Genomic DNA, 14,708 nt, shown 5'->3' with positions numbered 1-14,708 from the left:
CGGTGGGCTTGGGAAAGGAAGGGAAGAGGCAGATGGTCTCAATCTTGGAGACAAAGAAATCCATGAGCTCCTCACACTTATTGTCGGAGGTGAGGGTGGAGATTGAGGAGAGGGGTTTAAAAAGATGGTTAGCAGTGGAGAATAGAAGCCGGGGTTTATCTTTACATTCCAGAATGATTCTGGAATAGTCAGTGATTTTGTCAGATAAGAATAGGACTTGATAGTACTTTGTGGTCCAGCTAGATCTGGCGGTGAATGGTTAAACCAGTTGTCCACTATATCCGTTCAAGTCTGCGTCCCTTGGACTTAAGGGAGCGAAGATCAGGGGGAACGGCCAGGGTGAGAGAAAGTAATAGCTGAACTCACTCCTATAGGTACAAAACTCTGGTATTCTCTCCCTAAACCTCTCCGCCTCGCTACCTCTCTCTCCTTTAGAAACTCCCTAAAACCTGCTCATTGTCACCTGTCCTGATATCTATGAGAAAAGGTCATCGATCTGAATCGTTAACTGTTTGTCTCTCCTCAGATGCTGCCTGACCTGCTGAGTATTTCCTGCATTTTCTGTTTTTATTTCTAATATCTCTTTGTGGCTCATTGTCACATTTTAGTCTGATAAATGCAAGTTGTTGTTGTCCTAAGTAAGAATTAGTTGGAGTAGGAGACCATGCCATGAGTTTTGACTTTAGCACAGGGACTATTAAGGGAGGAGGAAACGGGTGCAGGACGAAATAGTTGGAGCTTAGACTGAATGGGAGGCCAAAGTTTGAAGTAGTGCTGATTGTTGCACCATCAGTGATTAGAGTTAGGCTGGAGGTGAGAAAAGGGCTTCCTCTCTACAGGGAAAGGGAGTGTTACTGGGCAACCTGATATGTGGAAATGTGAAGAGATGACAAAATGGTGATGGAGGGAGGAGCCATTTAGTTAAAGGAACTAATTAACAACTTCTGTGACTTCACTGACTGCTACGAGGCTCCTCAGCGCAATGAATTTGGGACAGCCCCCGAGTTGGGATGAGTTAATAGCTCTAAGCTGCCCATGATTTGACATTACACAATGCTAAGTTGACACCCTCATTCGGAGAGGCCGCAGGAAAGCTAGTGTGGGAATTGGAGAAGTGCCACATCGGCATCTGAGAAGTAAAAGCAGGTCGATGTTTCAGGTGGGATGAGTTCTGTGGCAGTGTCGGCACCCAAAACTTGACCTTACTTTCCTCTTTCAAATGTTACCTGCTCTGCCGTACATTTCTACTTTCCTTGGATTTCCAACATTCATGGTTTGTGTTATGTCTTTAATACTCTTATGAATGACTCCACAAGGTCCAGTATTGTACTTGAGTTGTTGTGACCTTAGTCCCATTTATTGTAACTCCAGAGTGAGGCACAAGCATGGTAGGCAGCCTTTTATACTGGGCCCTGCACACCTATGCAGGTGACCCTCAGGTCTCCCACGGCAGTGCCCTTTGGTGGCACACCTTATGTGACTATACAGTTAGTATACATGGTCTACGTACATGACATCACTTCCCCCCAAGTCTTTAATGCAAATTGACTTATACATTGACGGTGACCTGGGCTTTGCTCTTACTGGTTGACCATTGGAGGGTCGCTTCTAGCTTGGGTGGGTTGGTAGTGAGATTTGTTGCCAGTGGAGGTCCAGTGGTTTCTGGTTGTGAGTCCATGACTACTCCACTCTCCCCGCCGCCACCCCACAGACACAGAGATCATGCTAATGGCCCGTTACATGCAAGTTGCATTCGAGTTCATCACATGTGTTTTACATTTACATCTTGGTACATTTGTTGGGTGGATTACAGTTGCGTTTCTTTTTGTGTGGTTCATTTACATGATCAGTACAGGTATATCAGTACAGGTACACAAGGACAGTCTAGTTCCAGCACGGCCAGATGAGATTCGGATCGTCTGATGGCACTGCAGCGCCCTATGCTAGTGGGCTTGTGGGCGAGGTGAGCTCAAGTTGCCGGAGCTCAGAGCTCGTGCCGTTACTTCTAGTGTCGGGCAGGCCCAAAGGCAGCTGATGTGTCTGTGACCTCCCTGTCCTTTTCGTTTGCACAGTGTCGCTGTTGCTCCCTGGGAAGCGGTCTGAGCGAGTGAGCGTTTTGTCTGAGCGACGGTGGGGCTGCCTCGTCTTATCTAGTAGTTCGCAGGGGACTGCTGACTCACTTTCCTTGAGGGCACCATTGTGAGCACTCTCTAGTTTGGGATCCTGGCTGGTCCAGGCCCCGTTCGGAGGAGCCGTTGCGGATGACCCTTCGCTCTTGGGCGTTGCCGTGGTGGCGAGTGGGTTTGTGGGCTGCGCCTTTTCCACCCGGGTGATGGGCGCCGGTAGCCGACTGCGAGCATAGGCACAGTTTACTGTTTCTGGCCCGTGGCGGTTCATGCCATCAGGTGTCTGCAATGTTAAACTGATTTGAGGCAGGGTATCGCTGCCGGTGCCTCTGCTCTCCGAGGATCGTTTACCCTGCGGCTTGTCTACTTCTGTCAGCCGTGGGGACACTTTATGATACATCGTTCTGGTCCCGGGGATGCAGGCTACAGCATTGGGTAGCCCGTTGGACCTGTATACGACCGTTAGGTGTTCGCCTGCTACATTGGCTGATTGCAATTTGCACCCGACATCGCTGAACAACATTTTGCTCGTTACAGCTGGACTTTTACATTGGTTACCAATTTCAAGCAGTTCATTCAAAAATGGCGGGTTGCTGGCCTCTTTAAAATGGCCTTACTACTTTTACCCCAATCATCTTCCTTGCGTGGAACCACGTGTCGTTGCTCCATTAGCACTGCACCTCGTGGTTTGGACGCCATCTTTTTCCTGTCCATGATGTCGACTGCCGCGATCTTCTTTCCCAGGGATTCTGCCATTGAAGCTGGGAAGGTGCCCTCTGATCCAATCTTCCTCCCCAGTAGTCCTGCCACTGAAACCGGGAAGGTGCATTTGGGTTGTCTTGGCCAGATCATCGCCATGCAGTCATGATGAGCGGTCTGTGCCTCGGGGGCTGCGCGGATCTGCTCTCCGGTGCCTGGTCCAACTGAAGGTGGGGGCTTGCTCTGCCTCTGAGCACGGGGGACGTCGATCGCTGGAGGGATGTAGTCTTCCCAGTTCCAATGAATCTTCCCCATCCATCTTCTTCCAAGTAGCATTGGTCCATCACCTGAAACAATCCACAATGGTAAATTGTGTACCGCGCCATCATGGGATATACTTACATCTGCACGACCAATAACTGATAGCAGTTCCTTGGTGTAGGTGCGCAGCTTTGCCTGAACCGGGACCAACTTGGGTCTTTCAGCTTGGTCTTTCCACAGCCTCTCAAAGGCTTCCTGGCTCATTACAGACTGACTCGCCCCCGTGTCCCCTTCCATAAAGACTGGAACGCCATTTATCTCGACTTCCATTATCACTGGAGGACAATCTGTGGTGCAGGTATAAACTCCATACACTTCGTCCTGGGACTGAGCTGCTTCTCTAGCCATCTCCTCATAAACCGCGCAGGATTCACAGCCATCTGCTGACTCCTCTTCCACGTGGTGAGTCACAGCTCTTTTGCACATTCGCTGGAGGTGGCCCTTTGTGCTGCAGCTTTTGCACACATAGTCTCTGAACCCACACTAATGAGCCCTGTGACTGCCTCCGCAACAGCAGCATGGTGCTACTCGACTTACGTTTGCACCCCTCGGCGGACTCTGAGTTAAAGGACTCAGGGGCCTGTACGCTCTGCCCTGGGCAGATTCATGTTCAACAGTTCTGCCTGTGAAAGGCGCCATTCTATTTACAGTACTTGCCGGGTTTGAGTCCTGAGAGTGAGTCATCATCTGCTTGGAGCTGCAGCTTGAGGTCATGAATGCCTGGCTGATGCTGATGGCCTTCTGCAGAGTGACGGTGGTTTCGGCAAACAGTAGCCTGTGAAGAAGGGCCTCATGACCAATGCCAATTATGAAGATATCCCGCAACGCATCGACGAGGGATGCGCCGAATTTACACGGTCCTGCCAGCCTCCTGAGGTCAGCAGTGTACTTCGCGATTTCCTGGCCCTTGGGGCTGCGGTGTGTATAAAATCGATGCCTGGCCGTGAGGATGCTCTCCTTCGTTTTGAGTTGGTCCCAAATTAGCACTTTCAGCTTCTCGTATGACTTGGTCGTTGCTTTCTCTGGTGCAAGCAAGTCTCTGATGAGGCTGTAGACTGCGGGCCCACAACTGGTCAACAGGATAGCTCTGCGCTTATCTGCCAGTGTGGCCGGATCATCGCCAACCAGGTAGTTTTCTGCGAAATATTGGTCGAGCCGCTCCATAAAGGCTTCCCAATCTTCACCCTCTCAGAACTTTTCTAATGCACCAACATTAGTCATTTTTGCGTGAAAGTTCATAATCTCATCGCCAGTTGTTATGTCTTTAATACTTTTATGAATGACTCTACGAGGTCCAGTGTTGTACTTGAGCTGTTGTGACCTTAGTCCCATTTATTGTAACTCCAGAGTGAGGCACAAGCATGGTGGGCAGCCTTTTATACAGCCCCCTGCACACCTATGCAGGTGACCCTCAGGTCTCCCACGGCAGTGCCCTCTGGTGGCACACCTTATGTGACTATACAGTTAGTATACATGGTCTACATACATGACAGTTTGTCATTTATATAATAGGAACAGGAGGGGGCTAATTAGTCCCTGGGGCCTACTCCGCCATTCAATTAGATCATGGCTGATCTATACATCAACTCGATCTACCCCAATTTGTTCCAAATCTCTTCATACTCTTACCTAACAAAAACTTATCCATCGTAGTCTTGAAAATTTCAATCAACCCAGGAACCACAGCCTTTTGGAGGAGAGCGTTCAGCTATCACTATAGGAGAGAGTTCAGCTATCAGTACAGGAGACAGTTCAGCTATCATTATAGGAGAGAGTTTAGCTATCACTATAGAGAGAGTTCAGCGCTCAATATAGGAGAGAGTTCGGCTGTCGCTATGGGAGAGAGTTCAGCTATCGCTATGGGAGAGAGTTCAGCTATCACTATGGGAGAGAGTTCAGCTATCGCTATGGGAGAGAGTTCAGCTATCGCTATGGGAGAGAGTTCGGCTATCACTATGGGAGAGAGTTCAGCTATCACTATAGGAGACTGTTCAGCTATCACGATGGGAGAGAGTTCAGCTATCACTATGGGAGAGAGTTCAGCTATCACTATAGGAGACAGTTCAGCTATCACTATGGAGAGAGTTCAGCTATCACTATGGGAGAGAGTTCAGCTATCACTATAGGAGAGAGTTCAGCTATCACTATAGGAGAGAGTTCAGCTATCACTATAGGAGAGAGTTCAGCTATCACTATAGGAGACAGTTCAGCTATCACTATCGGAGTGAGTTCAGCTATCACTATAGGAGAGAGTTCAGCTATCACTATAGGAGAGAGTTCAGCTATCACTATAGGAGACTGTTCAGCTATCACTATAGGAGAGAGTTCAGCTATCACTATGGGAGAGAGTTCAGCTATCACTATGGGAGAGAGTTCAGCTATCACTATGGGAGAGAGTTCAGCTATCACTATCGGAGACAGTTCAGCTATCACTATAGGTGAGAGTTCAGCTATCACTATAGGAAACAGTTCAGCTGTCACGATCGGAGACAGTACAGCTATCACTATAGGAGACAGTTCAGCTGTCACTATAGGAGACAGTTCAGCTGTCACTATAGGAGACAGTTCAGCTGTCACTATAGGAGACAGTTCAGCTATCACTATAGAGAGAGTTCAGCTATCAGTATGGGAGACAGTTCAGCTATCACTATAAGAGAGAGCTCAGCTATCACTATAGGAGACAGTTCAGCTATCACTATAAGAGAGAGTTCAGCTATCATTATAGAAACAAAGAAAATAGGTGCAGGAGTAGGCCATTCGGCCCTTCGAGCCTGCACCGCCATTCAATAAGATCATGGCTGATCATTCCTTCAGTACCCCTTTCCTGCTTTCTCTCCATACCCCTTGATCCCCTTAACCGTAAGAGCCATATCTAACTCCCTCTTGAATATATCGAATGAACTGGCATCAACAACTCTCTGCGGCAGGGAATTCCACAGGTCAACAACTCTCTGAGTGAAGAAGTTTCTCCTCATCTCAGTCCTAAATGGCCTACCCTTTATCCGAAGACTATGTCCCCTGGTTCTGGACTTCCCCAACATCGAGAACATTCTTCCCGCATCTAATCTGTCCAGTCCCGTCAGAATCTTATATGTTTCTATGAGATCCCCTCTCATCCTTCTAAATGCCAGTGAATAAAGGCCCAGTTGATCCAGTCTCTCCTCATATGACAGCCCAGCTATCCCTGGAATCAGTCTGGTGAACCTTCGCTGCACTCCCTCAATAGCAAGAACATCCATCCTCAGACTAGGAGACCAAAACTGAACACAATATTCCAGGTGAGGCCTCACTAAGGCCCTGTACAACTGCAATAAGACCTCCCTGCTCCTATACTCAAATCCCCTAGCTATGAAGGCCAACATACCATTTGCCTTCTTTACCGCCTGTTGTACCTGTGTGCCCACTTTCAGTGACTGATGAACCATGACACCCAGGTCTCGTTGCACGTCCCCTTTTTCTAGTCTGCCGCCATTCAGATAATATTCTGCCTTCGTGTTTTTGCCCCCAAAATGGATAACCTCACATTTATCCACATTATACTGCATCTGCCATGTATTTGCCCACTCACCTAATCTGTCCAAGTCACCCTGCAGTTTCTTAGTATCCTCCTCACAGCTCACACCGCCACCCAGTTTAGTGTCATCCGCAAACTTGGAGATATTACACTCTATTCCTTCATCCAAATCGTTAATGTATGTTGGAAAGAGCTGGGGTCCCAGCACTGAGCCCTGCGGCACCCCACTAGTAACTGCCTGCCATTCTGAAATGGACCCGTTTATCCCGACTCTCTGCTTCCTGTCTGCCAACCAGTTCTCTATCCACGTCAGTACATTAGCCCCAATACCATGTGCTTTGATTTTGTACACAAATCTCTTGTGCAGGACCTTGTCAAAAACCTTTTGAAAGTCCAAATACACCACATCTACTGGTTCTCCCTTGCCCACTCTACTAGTTACATCCTCAAAAAATTCTAGAATATTTGTCAAGCATGATTTCCCTTTCATAAATCCATGCTGCCTCGGTCCGATCCTGTCACTGCTTTCCAAATGGGCTGCTACTTCATCCTTAATGATTGATTCCAACATTTTCCCCATGACTGATGTCAGGCTAACCGGTCAATAGTTACCCGCTTTCTCACTCCCTCCTTTTTTAAAAAGTGGCGTTACATTAGCTACCCTCCAGTCCATAGAAACCGATCCAGAGGCGATAGATTGTTGGAAAATGATCACCAATGCATCCACTATTTCTAGGGCCACTTCCTTAAGTACTCTGGGATGCAGACTATCAGGACCCGGGGATTTATCGACCTTTAATCCCATCAATTTCCCTAACACAATTTCCCGCCTAATAAGGATATCTTTCAGATCCTCATTCTCAATGTCCCATAGTACATTCGGAAGGTTATTTGTATCTTCCTTTGTGAAGACAGAACAGAAGTATTGGTTCAATTGGTCTGCCATTTCTTTGTTCCCCATTTTAAATTAATTATAGGAGAGAGTTCAGCTATCACTATAGGAGACAGTTCAACTATCACTATAGGAGAGAGTTCTGCTATCACTATAGGAGAGAGTTCAGCTGTCACTATAGGAGTTCAGCTATCACTATAGGAGACAGTGCAGCTATCACGAAAGGAGAGTGTTCAGCTATCACGAAAGGAGAGTGTTCAGCTATCACAAAAGGAGAGTGTTCAGCTATCACAAAAGGAGAGTGTTCAGCTGTCACTATAGGAGAGAGTTCAGCTATCACTATAGGAGACAGTGCAGCTATCACTATAGCAGAGAGTTCAGCTATCACTATCGGAGACATTTCAGCTATCACTATGGGAGACAATTCGGCTCTCACTATGGGAAACAGTTCAGCTGTCACTATCGGAGACAGTTCAGCTGTCACTATCGGAGACAGTTCAGCTATTACTATTGGAGACAGTTCAGCTATCACTATAGAGAGAGTTCAGCTATCACTATAGAGAGAGTTCAGCTGTCACTATAGGAGAGAGTTCAGCTATCACTATTGTTCCTTTTCAGTTTTTCCATTTATTTTGCGATGAACAGCGGCCATCCATTTTCCCCTGTTTATTACTGTTCACTTTAAATGCAGAAAACCCTCTTCAATATAAGTTGTTGGTGTTGGGAGACGGGATAATGCACTCAGGATCCAAATGCCTAGTGACCCAAGGGATGAGTTAAATGTAGTGAAAAGGTTCCTCTATTTTGCCCGGATAGTTGGGAAGGGGAGTTTCCTGTACACTAGTTTGTAGCAAAATCATAAACGCATTGACAAAGAATGAGCATGCCTTTACATAACGGCGAAGAGAAATGCTTCACCCTGGGTGCCTCAGCCCCAGTCTCAGATAGTGTGCCCTCTATTGTGCCATCATGGCACATCTCCAGTTCCCACACCAGCTTTCCTGCGCCCTCTCCAAATCACGGCGTCAACTTAGCATCGTCCAATGTCAAATCATGGGCAACTTAGGGCTATTAACTCATCCCAACTAGAAGCCTGTCCCAAACTCATTGCGCTGAGGAGCCTTGTAGCAATCAGTGAGGAAATGCTTGATAAATCTTCTAGAATTTTTTGAGGATCTAACTAGTAGAGTGGACAAGGGAGAACCAGTGGATGTTGTGTATTTGGACTTTCAAAAGGCTTTTGACAAGGTCCCACACAAGAGATTGGTGTGCAAAATTAAAGCACGTGGTATTGGAGGTAATGTATTGACGTGGATCGAGAACTGGTTGGCAGACAGGAAGCAAAGAGCAGGAATAAACGGGTCCTTTTCAGAATGGCAGGCAGTGACTAGTGGGGTACCGCAGGGTTCAGTGCTGGGATCCCAGCTATTTACAATATATATTAATGATTTAGACAAAGGAATTGAATGTAATATCTTCAAGTTTGCAGATGACACTAAGCTGGGTGGCAGTGTGAGCTGTGAGTAGGATGCTACAAGGCTGTAGGGTGACTTGGACAGGTTAGGTGAGTGGGCAAATGCATGGTAGATGCAGTATAATGTGGATAAATGTGAAGTTAGCAACTTTGGTGGTAAAAACAGGAAGGCAGAATATTATCTGAATGGTGACAGATTAGGAAAAGGGGAGGTGCAACGAGACCTGGATGTCATGACCTGAGTGCAACGAAGGTTCACCAGACTGATTCCCGGGATGGCAGGACTGACATATGAAGAAAGACTGGATTGACTCAGCTTATATTCACTGGAATTTAGAAGAATGAGAGGGGATCTCATAGAAACATATAAAATTCTGATGGGATTGGACAGGTTCGATACAGGAAGAATGTTCCCGATGTTGGGGAAGTCCAGAACCAGGGGACACAATCTAAGGATAAGAGGTAAACCATTTAGGACTGAGATGAGGAGAAACTTCTTCACTCAGAGAATTGTGAACCTGTTGAATTCTCTACCACAGAAAGTTGTTGAGGCCAGTTCGTTAGATATATTCAAAAAGGAGTTAGATGTGGCCCTTACGGCTAAAGGGATCAAGGGGTATGGAGAGAAAGCAGGAATGAGGTACTGAAGTTGCATGATCAGCCATGATCATATTGAATGGTGGTACTGGCTCGAAGGGCCGAATGGCCTACTCCTGCACCTATTTTCTATATTTCTTTGAAATGCCGTTGCATTCAGAGCACGGAGGAAGAGGACAAGTGCCTTAATGCATTGCTCATTTCCGCCCGATACTGACTGTTTCAAATTACATAGAATGTACAGCGCAGAAACAGGCTATCGGCCCAACTGGTCCATGCCATGTTTATTATGCTCCACATGAGCTTCCTCCCATCTACTAGGTATATGCCTCAGTAACCAGAGGACACAGATTTAAGGTAATTAGCAAAAAAAACAGAGGCAATTATGAGAAAACTCTTTTTTACAAAATGAATTGCTGTGATCTGGAAAGCACTGCCTGAAAGGACAGTAGAAGCAGATTCAATAATAACTTTCAAAAGGGAATTGGATAAATACTTGAATGGGGAAAAAAATTGCAGAACTATGCTGAAAGAGCAGGGGAGTGGGTTTAATTGGACAGCTTGACTAAAGAATTGTCACAGGTAAGATGGGCGGAATGGCCCCCTTCTGCGCTGTATCATTCTATTCTATTCTTGTATTTTCACGAGTATTTGATATGTTGCTAACTTCTTTTTCAGATATTGTAGCATTGTTTTATTTGGGTTATATAGGGCTGCCGGTTCAAAGCTTGCAAAAGGCCACGACAGAACAAGCTCGGAAAAATCGAACGGAGTTTCGAAACTGAAAGAGCAAGTACCCCAGGTGAGTGAGGCACCTGGTGCATAGGATCTACTTACAAGGGTGACTACGAGAGCATGTTCTGTTCAACTGCACTTCGAACCACAGACGGCCAACGCTCCTGATCCTGGCACAAAGACAGAAAATGCAGGAATCGCTCAGCAGGGCAAAGTCGAGGGAACAGAGGAGTTAATGTTTCTGGTGTGGACCTTCTGGGTGCGGGGGGACAACATCAGGATATTACAGATAAACAGCATTGTAAATGAAACAGCAACGGTAGGGGAACAGTGCCTGGGAGAGGGAATCATTTACAATGTCTGCTGGCACAGGGGCCAAGAAGTAACATTTGGTGTTGAGCTGTTTATGGAGAACGGGGTCGATCATGGGAGCAGGAGGTGGATCTCACTCACAAGATGAGCTTGGAGAGGGCATAAGGGGAGATGGTGGAGAAAATGGAGAAAAACATGGGTTTGGGCTGGGGCAGAAGTGAGCTGAGTGGGGGCACTGGTGGGGGAGTGTGGTCTGATGGACAAGGTGATGGTGGGAAGCAGCTGCCTAGATGGTCTCAATCTTAGTGACAAAGAACTCCATGAGCTCCTCACACTTGTTGGAGGGGCAGGGTACAGGGGGATATGAAGACATTTGGCACTGAAGGGTTATCTTTGGTCCCCAGGATGACCCTGGAGTAATGGGTGGTTTGGGCAGAGGAGACCCAGTAATGTTGATGTGATCAGCCGGTTCTGGTAATGGATGGCTAAGCCAATCATGCAGCAGATACACAGAAATCTGAAGCCATTGGACTTGAGGGACTGAAGATAGGGAGAATGGGAGAGAATAAAGGTTTTGCAGGAGACAAGGACATCAAGGATAGAGATCGGGGAGTGGTTGAACAGATTGGTGGCTGCAGAAGTGTTACAGTGAATGAAAGGCCAAAAGCTAGGCGTCTGGGAGTTTGAAAGTACAATTGTAAGTGATTTGGGGGAGAGTTTTTTCCATGGGTGGGACACAGAAAGAAGTGGCGTTGTGAAGGAGTGGGGAAATGTGGGTGGTGAGGGATACCTGGACGTGTTCGGAAATTACCATGAGGGTAGAAAGGCTATCGTAGATGGCAAGGTTGAGGAGGTGGCCCTTAGATCGAATTTACAGCATGGAAACAGGCCACTTGGTCTCATCTAAAAGCCGGTGCACGACCTGCGTGGGACCTCCAGAGCGCCGCGCAGTTGCACAGCTTAACGGGAACATTGGTGGGGTGAGCGGTCGACAACGTGGATTTTAAAAGAGAGACAAGGGGAGTGGAGTAGGAGGAGGTGCTTGGACAAGGTTCCAGAGGAGTTGGAGACCACACTGCCACCGCAACCTTAATGCTATGTTACAAGTGCTAGGGATTTGTTTCACTAGTTGTATTGCTTTAATGCTGGTGCCTTTGCTGGGCTATGAACTGAGGGTTGTCACAGGTCAATGATATGATGAAGCTGAATGGAGGGACGATCAACCAAACCAGGGTACAGATTTTTTTTAATTGACAGTCTCTGGTGATTTAGCCCCTCTACGACAGCAGGAATTACCCTAGCAGGTCATTCAACTCCTTTCAAAGAATGAAAATGATTGTATCCTGCACATCCTTGACTGAGGAAGCAAGCAGCCAATCTCTGTCAGTGGTGGAGTCCAGCCAGCTGCTGGGAGCCGTGTAATGATACTTCAGCGTGGTTCTCCATTTGGATTCCTTTGCCTCAGCATTGGCAACATCTGGCCTCCTGACTGCTCTCAATCAATCACCGCGTGATGACATCAAAACCTGGAACCCACATCCTGTCAATGTGTGGCATTGTGCATTAGTGCACTAAGATGCTTTGCCATCATGTTGCTATGTAGCTTTTTTACATAATCAGCCACTGGTACTACCTCCTGCATTACACTTTAGTGGTACATTCGTGTAGAATGTAGTGCTTCTTCGACAGCACCTTCCAAACCTGCAACCTCCACCACCTAGACGGACTAGGGCAGCAGGTGCATGGGAACACCATTATCTCCAAATCAAACACCATCTCACCGTGGAAATATACCGTCGATCCTTTATTGTTGCTGGGTCCAATTCCTGGAACTCCCTACCAAACTGCACGGTGGGAGTACTTTCACCACACGGACTGCAGCCGTTTAAGAAGGTGGCTCAGCACCACCACCACCACCTTCTCAAAGAAAGCGAGGGATGGGAATAAATGCTGGCCTTGCCAGAAATACCTACATCCGAAAAATTAATTTTTAAAACATTGGCCCTGAAATTCGTTTTGTCCTTCCCGCGGGCATTTTAGAGAAAAAATGCGCACCTACCTTAAGCTGCACCCCACGTTTGACTTTCCGATGCTGAGGCCTCTCCTGACTGCCAGTCGCAGCGCGTGCACGTCGGGACGTGCGCAGACCTGGAGCTTGAGTCACATGGCTCTGGGCAGCCAATCAGGTAAAGTATCATAATAATAGGAGTTCTGTAAGGTCCTAAACTCCTATTACATTGATTGAGAAACAGCCCCAAACACCCAAAACTAATAAAAAAATAGAAAATATACATTACATTCATTTAAATTAAAGTTGTTAATGTCTTTAAAAAATAAAAATTTTCCCGATTTAAAAAAAAAGTTTTTTTTAAATAAACTTACCTTTGTGGGGAGGGTTTTTAATGATAAAATATGTTTTCCTAACTTTATTTTTATATGTTTTTGTGTTTTTTAAAAACACTTGTGCCTGTAAAAGTGGGTTATGCACCTGCTTTTTCAGGCGCAAGATTTTTGAGGACATTTGTAAGCGTAAATATCGGAAATTTACACTTACAAATGTCCTCGCTCCCGATCTGCGGATGATCTGTCAAGCCAGAAACTTGACAGATAGGAAAAGCCGGTTTTCAGCGTATGCGCATTGCAGGCCGAAAACCGGCTTTTCCGATGCTTTCCCGGGTCCGTAGAAACTTTGTACGGACCCGGGAACATCGGAATTTCAGGGCCGTTGTCCTGGGTCAATCGCACACACGAGCTCTCAGTAACTTACAGTTTTTGTTTCTGCCTGTCCCGCAGGCCCGTTTGACAATTGGAACATTTACAGTCATCCCCGGTTATGGAATTGTGCTCCCTGGAGCCCAGCATGTCATTACTGTGGAGTCTGCCGCAGATCAGCTTGGGAAACACGAGGAGGTCCTGAGCATCGACATAACTGACCGGGATCCAACCATCAGTCCAGCTGGTATTCCATACAGGCTCATCATCGAATGCTGTGGACCAAGTACGTTCAGAGAGAACAAACACAGCTACAAGTTACAACAACAACTTGCATTTGTACAGCGCCTTTAACATAGTAAGATGTCCTAAGGCGCTTCACAGGAGTGTAATCAGACACAAATATGACACTAAGCCACATAAAGAGATGTTAGGACAGGTGACAGAAGCTTGGTCAAAGAGGTAGGTTTTGAGGAACAGCTTAAAGGAGGAAAGAGAGTTGGGGAGGTTTAGAGGGGGAATTCCAGAGCTTGGGCCCAGATAACTGAAATCACGGCCGCCAATGGTGGAGCGATGGAAATTGGGGATGCACAAAAGGCCAGAATTGGAGGAGCGTGGAAATCTCAAGGTTGTAGGGCTGCAGGAGGTTACACAGATAGTGATTGATGAATTTTCTTTGGCGCCTTTAAAACACAGCGCCACAGATGTGCTACACGGAGCGGGAGGCCTGCTCCCACAGGCTTCTTCCCCTGACACCACGAACTTTGCCGAGGCCAGAAATTGTGTTCCGTGCAGGGCTATCATGGCGTAAGTGCTGTGATTGAGGTCCCCCCCCCGTCCCCGTCCCCCAGGTCCTGGTATTTAGTAGTACAGGTGTAGGTTCAGCTGCACTGTCGGATGGGTCTGGGCTTTGGTAGAACTATGATGGGGCTCCTGGGGTTTGGACAGCACTGCGGGGGCCTTGATTTGGCATCACGGTGGAGTGGAAACCTGGGACTTGGCAGAACTAATAGATAAAATATTAGGCTTGACATTGGTGGATTCCTGGTGGAAGGATTGAAATTCTGGAGAATTCCTGGTCTGACAGTCAGGTGCGGTTGTATAGCTTTCTAAACTCTGCAAACTTTACAGCTAGCATTTTGTGAATGGCTGCACGAAGTGTGTCTCTGTCCCTTCTCTCACTGCGTCTCTGTCTCCTCTCTTTCTGTGTCTCTGTCTCTCTCTGTGTCTCTGTCTCCTCTCTCTCCATGTGTCTGTCTCTCTCTCTGTGTCTCTGTCTCCTCTCTCTCTTTGTGTCTCTTGTCTCCTCTCTCTCCCTGTGTCTCT

General features: G+C 47.0%; 1 protein-coding gene across 1 annotated transcript in view; it reads left to right on the top strand.

Moving 5' to 3' along the window:
* The window catches only part of hydin (HYDIN axonemal central pair apparatus protein), a 1,725,340-nt gene that overhangs the window by 1,200,423 nt on the left and 510,209 nt on the right, over positions 1-14,708 (top strand). The window contains 2 exon segments of the mRNA XM_070897728.1: positions 10,335-10,425; positions 13,464-13,668. Of these exon segments, the coding sequence (XP_070753829.1) occupies positions 10,335-10,425; positions 13,464-13,668 (296 nt within the window).

This window comes from Pristiophorus japonicus, chromosome 13, assembly GCF_044704955.1.
Source record: "Pristiophorus japonicus isolate sPriJap1 chromosome 13, sPriJap1.hap1, whole genome shotgun sequence".
NCBI classification, from domain to species: domain Eukaryota; kingdom Metazoa; phylum Chordata; class Chondrichthyes; family Pristiophoridae; genus Pristiophorus; species Pristiophorus japonicus.
This window is presented reverse-complemented; position numbering and strand designations above follow the sequence as displayed.